This window comes from Sinocyclocheilus grahami, unplaced genomic scaffold (genome assembly GCF_001515645.1).
Source record: "Sinocyclocheilus grahami isolate Dianchi unplaced genomic scaffold, SAMN03320097.WGS_v1.1 scaffold906.1, whole genome shotgun sequence".
In the NCBI taxonomy this organism is placed as follows: domain Eukaryota; kingdom Metazoa; phylum Chordata; class Actinopteri; order Cypriniformes; family Cyprinidae; genus Sinocyclocheilus; species Sinocyclocheilus grahami.
Window position 1 is genome coordinate 584527 of NW_015506085.1, and position 6553 is coordinate 591079.

The 6553-nt window shown below is 38.8% G+C and overlaps 1 protein-coding gene across 1 annotated transcript in view; it reads right to left on the reverse strand.

The window, feature by feature from the left end:
* The window catches only part of LOC107564062 (putative neural-cadherin 2), a 71251-nt gene extending 67458 nt beyond the window's left edge, over positions 1–3793 (reverse strand). The window contains exon 1 of the mRNA XM_016249059.1: positions 3522–3793. Coding sequence (XP_016104545.1) covers positions 3522–3664 — 143 coding nt within the window. The 5' untranslated portion in view covers positions 3665–3793. The remainder of the gene's footprint in view (positions 1–3521) is intronic.
* Between the last annotated feature and the right edge of the window lie 2760 nt (positions 3794–6553).

Sequence of the window (6553 nt, forward strand, 5' to 3'; positions counted from 1 at the left end):
CAAGCCCCTGCCCTTTTTCAAAATTATTCAAAAGTGCCCCTCTCACACAAATAGCAATGATATTGTGGTCAATAAAAAAAAATGCATTTTAATTATAATTAACCTGACAATGTGTACAAAACAGTACATAATCGCTCAAAAGTCAGAAAATTCCTGTTAATTTTTACATATCTGTCAATCTGAGGCGTTGCTATGGGTTGCGTTCCTTTTGCGTGACTGATATTCCACTGTCTGTTCGGCTCTCGAGCCATATAGGCTAGTTCTTTCAGTGAGTGGGTTGACGGAAGGAAAAAATAAACCAAACAATATTTTAAACTTTTTTTTTTAATCAATAATCAAAGCTAGTGTGTCGATTTAATAAAAAATCCATATATTACATAATTGATCAATGCCCTTTTGTCATGTATAAAACACCAACCAATCATGATCTGGCACAAGTTCAAATTTCATTGGACAATAATGTGAAGTGGAGTGATAATTTTCTGTTCATATTCATAAATCGGCTGAAAATTACATGGGACAGACTAGCTTATTTGTGGAGCGATCTGGAAAAAAAAGGCAGGTGGAGTAAATGCTAATGCACGATACCTGCGCCAATCAGGCCTCGAGTCCCACTGAGGAGCTCTGGAAGGATAAAAGGAGGAGTGACGACAGTGACGACAGTGTTGGATGAGAGAGGACCAGGCCTGGACTTTATTTTGTGTTTTGGTTCTGTTTGTGCGAGACAGTCGTCCGCGAGGGGCTGTCGCGCTATTTTGTGTTTATTTTATTATTAAAGTTTTGTTTGAATGTTTTCCAGTTCCCGCCTCCTTCTTCCCATTCTACGAACTTTGTTACATTTTTGTTACGAAGGAGGGACATGCTGCCAGAGATCCCTCGCCGCTGTGGTGAATCTGCGGTACCATCGAGCATGGCGGAGCAGTCTGCCGCCATGGACGCTCATGGTGGTGGGCTGGAGTGAGTTGCCGGGAGGGCAGACGAACTCGCTGCCAGTTGCCTGGGATGTGGAGGGACGGTTGCCGTCCGTGAGGGAGCGGAGGAGTCGCTCCGTTCGCCGGAGGCCGGAGCCTGCTGCCATCCGCCATGATGGCTGGCCCGAATCGAGAGGAGCCGTCGCCGTCCTCGCTCCGTTCACATGGCTCTCGGCCCCGTCCCTCTCGTCACACATAGTTAATGAAGCCCAAGTGCCACCTACAGGCTTGTTATGTGAAGTGTAGGCTGGCGAAATAGTGACGTGAAAGGACTTTATTATGTTACCATTTTTTATAATTACGCTGCATTATGAAAGCATCTTATGCTTATCAAGCCTGCATTTATGATCAAAAATACAGAAAAACTGTAATATTGTGAAATATTATTACAATTTAAAATAATGTTTTTCTATTTTAATATACTTTAAAATAAAATGTATTTCTGTGATGCAAAGCTGAATTTTCAGCATCATTAGGCCTGTTCTAGTCTTCAGTGCATGATCCTTCAGAAATCAATTTAATATGCTGATTTATTATCAATGTTGGAAACAGTTATTTGTTATATGTATGGAAACAGCTTAATTTTTTATTTTTTTTAAAACCTGTGATACTTTTTTGGGGTTCATTGATAAATAAAAAGTTAAAAAGAACAGCATTTATTCAAAATAGAGATGTTTTCTAACAATATCAATCTTTACTATAACTGTTTCTATCAATTTAAAAATCCTTGCTGAATAAAAACTAATTTATTTAAAAATAATAATAATAATAATACTGACCTCAAGCTTTTGAACGGTAGTGTACACTGTTAAAAAAGTTATATTTTAAATAAATGCTTTTCTTTTTTAATTTTTTATTCATCAAATAATCTTGAAAAAAGTATCACAGGTTTCCAACATTGATAATAAATCAGCATTGCATAAAATGTATTTTAAAGTATATTAACATTTTGATCAAATAAATGCAGGGTTGATGACCATAATTTAATACTTGGAATGTCCCTATTTTACATTTGAGCCCCTGCCCCTGAGGAGCTCTCTGCACATCTCTGAAGGTCATGTCATGCAATGGAGATTGGGAAAAAGGTGTAATAGAACTGTATGTGTGTCAGTCTCCCCTGTAAAATATACAGGTGTGGAAGGTTTGTGCATGTGTGTGTAATGGGAGGTGGCAGAGTGATCTCGATAGGTACTGAGGTAAATAGGTCAACACATCAATTATAAAATAGGCAAATGTGCAATTTCATTTTTTAAATGCCCCCTTTGGAAGAAATCAGGCCGGTAATTATGATACATTTTTGCTCTGCATTTTTAATTTCCCTGCAGGAAAGAAAAATCCTCCATATCACAAGCAACAATTAGAATACAACTCACATCTGCAACCACATCTCAGATATCATTAGGAGCTTCCACATGGCAGCTGCTCTCTTGATTTGTATCTAAATCAACCCATACATACTAAAACACTGAGTTTATAAATCACTGCTAAGCATCCAGCAGTGCCCTAGCTAACTGTTACAATCTTATCGTATCATATTGTCAACTCACATTTTTTACCATCTCTCTGTCATTTTCAGGTCTATCTTACCATTAGGGAAGCGAAATGTAAATCTGAACAACAGGCTTCGCAGGGTTGATGAATTTCTTAAAACAGCTCTGGCCAATATTAAAAAAACAACAACTGGAAATGTAAATTTAGCTACTGATCTCTGCATTTCTGCAGTTTTGGGGTTGATATATATTCCTGTTCCAATCAACATGGGAAGGCACAATTATCTCAGACAACTCAATCCAGCTATTCTAATCAAACTTGCATATGCATTTGAAGGACTGAATTAGCTATGCAAGAATTAGCATGATTAGAAGATCTGGCTCATTACATTTTAACTGGAAGTGATGTATGACAACGCTGCCCAGCTTTGCACTTAAACATACATAGATTACATAAAAAAAAAAAATTTGGCTGCCAGGTTTCTGTGTATTTCGAGAAAAAAAATCCCCATCTAACAATTATCACAAGCTCCCTGCTCCCCCCAAAACAGTCCAATCCCAGTCACTCAGTATTGTTATTCAAGGAAGGAAATCAATATCCATGCCAGGACTATATAATTGAATAACACAGAAAAAGAAAGGCTCTTTCAGCCTCATATTTGTGCAAAAGCTCAGAAGTGAAAATATTAGTCTTACAAAGAGTGGTTTGGATCCATGTGGAAGTTCACTCGATCATGTCTTTTTACACTTTCAAAGAGGCCCATGAACGTGATATGGAGATGAGGCATCTATGCATCTAAGTGCATGTTTATTGTTAGCTTCAGACAGTTTCATCAAGCAACAATTCTCAACCTAATGTAATGTTTACACACTGTGCTTGGTTGTTTCCTCAAAGATCTTGCATATGCTCAGGAACCTGCTGCAGATTACAGACTGCTAAAGGAAGTCTGTTGTAAACATCTCACTGCTTGTCACCTTCACTTTTTCTCCATATGCAAAGTGAAATAAAGTAATTTGAGTAAGCTCTTGAGCTCTCAAAAGAAAATCTGTACTTTCTCACCTGTATCCACTCTGCGTGTCCACACAGACTCCTCCGTTGTGGCAGGGGGTTCTGGGATAGACGGAGCAGCTCTGGTGGAGGTTTTCACGTGCTGAGCAGCTGCAGACAGCTGTGGCTTCCACAGTCACTGACACCAGAGCCATGCTGCCCGAGTCAACCACTGTCGGCTTGTCAGTCACGCTCAGATGGCTGGTGCAGCCCCCTCCTCCCCGACAATCAGCATCCACACACTCATCTACATGAACCTGGGTCACGTTGACTTGAAGAAAAGACTGGAGCTGGATGGGAAAGAGAAATGGAAACAGAGAAAGTAAGTACATCACTTGTGAAGCGCTGCCATAATGATGAAAGAAAAATATGACAGAACAAACTAAAAGAGAGCAAATAACATATGTGACTATTATTTTGAGTCATTTTGACCCAGAATCACGATTTTGAGTTGAAATAATCGTGTTTCTACTCTAAACTGCTGTTAAGAAATAATGTAAGGTTTCATTTTATATAATATCGTATCTTTTCATGGCTGAAACACTGATTGGGTGATTATGTATCTTTGTATAATATATCTTATACTTTGTATAAGTATCTTTGAACATCCCTTCTGAGGGTCATTCATGTTATTTTTGTGCTATAATTAGTAGTAAAAGAATATCGGATATGTCATACCACATTAAAGCGTTCACCCAAAAATGAAAATTCATCATTTCCTCACACTCATGTTGGTCCAATCCCAAACCAGACATTGGTTAATCTTCAAAACACACATTAAGCCTGATAGGTTTCTGTCCCTCCATTGAAAGTCCAGGTAACCAAAACTTAAATTGAGCAGTTTAATCCAAGTCTTGTGAAGAGACGTTTATTTACATCTAATAAATGGATTAGTTTTATGATGCCTTTATAACCTTTTTAGATCTTTTAGGTTTTATAAACCAAAATCTTGTGGGTTAGGTACAACAAGAGTGTGAGTAGATGACAAAATTAAATTTTTTGGTGAACTATCTCTTTAAAGGGCATCAAAATTACATTTATTGTTTCAGTTTTGTAATAAAATAATTTGTCATAATTTGTAGAATTTGAGACTTATCAAACATATAAAAACACAAAGTCCCCCCCCCCTTATAAATGTGTTTCTCAGTAAGCATCTCATTGTAACTTCCATGCTAGCCCAGTCTGGTTTTTGCTGGTTACATGGTTAAAGCTGGTCTAGTTGGTCAGAAAACTAGGAAGGTCTTCCTCATGAAGCTCATTGACCAAGGGAGTCTTGCTGGTTAACCTACTTAGACTGCTAGGCCAGTATCACAGCAATCCAAACCAATCTTTTCAGCTGAGCTAACCTAAAATTAGCATTCATATAGCAAAACAAGTACAACCAAGTTAACCAAAAAGACCCAAAACCCACTTGTTCGTATTGCATTGAGGTGCATTAAGAGTCAATGGTGCACGCTTACTCTATTTCATTCATGGACACACTGCGCACTCCAGAGCCTCTGCTTTTCCACAAGCACATAAACGGCGTGCAGATACCCCATGTCCACAAAACCTCTTAACTTTCACACCATTTATTCAAATACAACGTCTGAAGTGGTGCAGTTTGCTCAGGGGACTGAGCAGTCACACAGTGATTGACCTGTCCTCCACTAACTCATGCGGCCAGCACACTTAAAGGGAAATAAAGGGGTGAAGAAACCAGAGATATCGAGAGATACAGACAGAGAGAATATAGAGACAGATGTGCAAGGTGATAACTGCTCCAAGATTAGCTGGGACCTATTTGCTGGGACACTATTCTGACTTGGCGGTTGCTCATGGAGAGTTATTTCCTACGCAGCCGCTGTGGCACAGGGCTGTGGGTGATTGATGATGCTGGTTTTGTTGATTTTATGTGTGATCTGAAGGGGAAACTCTCAGGGAGCACAGGGGTACGGTGAAATGTGCACAACAGGAGTGGACAGGCAAATGTCACAATGTGTTATGGTGGGGTGAGAACAGAAATAGTGGGAGCAGCGTTAGGCCTCTGAAACAGTCTTATGTTAAATAAAAATGAACATATAATATTAAATAAAAGAAGAAATAAAGTGTACATGAGGAATATGTTGGAGAACTGAAAGGGCACAATAATGAGATGCTCACTGACTTCCCTGAGTGCCCTGCAGATGATGGAAATGGCAGGCGATCTGCAGGTTGGTGCTTAGGGTGCTGCAATATACCGGTACTGACGATAACCATGATATTTAAAAAAATAAATATTCATATGTTGATACTACATATACAATAATATTGTAAATAATCCACTTGCAGTAACCAGCAATTAAACGTAGCAGGTGACAGTTTTGCACCTTAACACATGTTGCCACCTGTCATAAAATGGAAAAAGATGATGACAACACAGTGTGTAGATACTAGTGCTACACAAAATCATGTTGGAAGAGATGAAACTTATACAATAAGATAAAAGTAAGATAAGTAAGTAAGATAAAAGATAAAAGTTAGCTCGCCAGTGTGTTTATTTTATTTTTTTAAGACGGGGGGGTTAGTCTGCACCACAGTCAGCAGGAAATGCAAAGATTAATGCCTATTTTTTTTTTATACAGTAGAGTATCATTATAAAGAATAATTAGAGTTCGTAATGATGCAGACAAAATCTGATATTGTGACTGCCCTAGTTGGTGTACCTTAGCAGCATTCATAGCCCCCTTTCTTTCTTTGTGCACAAACACCTTTGCGTATGCACACAGGACGAAACGGGTATATTGAAGAGAGCTGCGTTCAGCATTTAATGGCACCATTAACTTCAGATCCACCTCATCACACATTGCCAGCCCTATTTGGTACTGTGCCGCTCCTCTCTAATACCCATTTCAGTCCGGAGTCTGAATGCGGGGTGGCATTTGAAGAGATGGAACAGAGAAAACATGAGGGGAGGTTGTCACTTCATGACTTCATGAGTTTAAATACAGAAAACCTTACATACATAATGTGGACATGCACAATTTATGTTAGTTAGTTAGTAACCTTTTTTAACCAGAATAAAG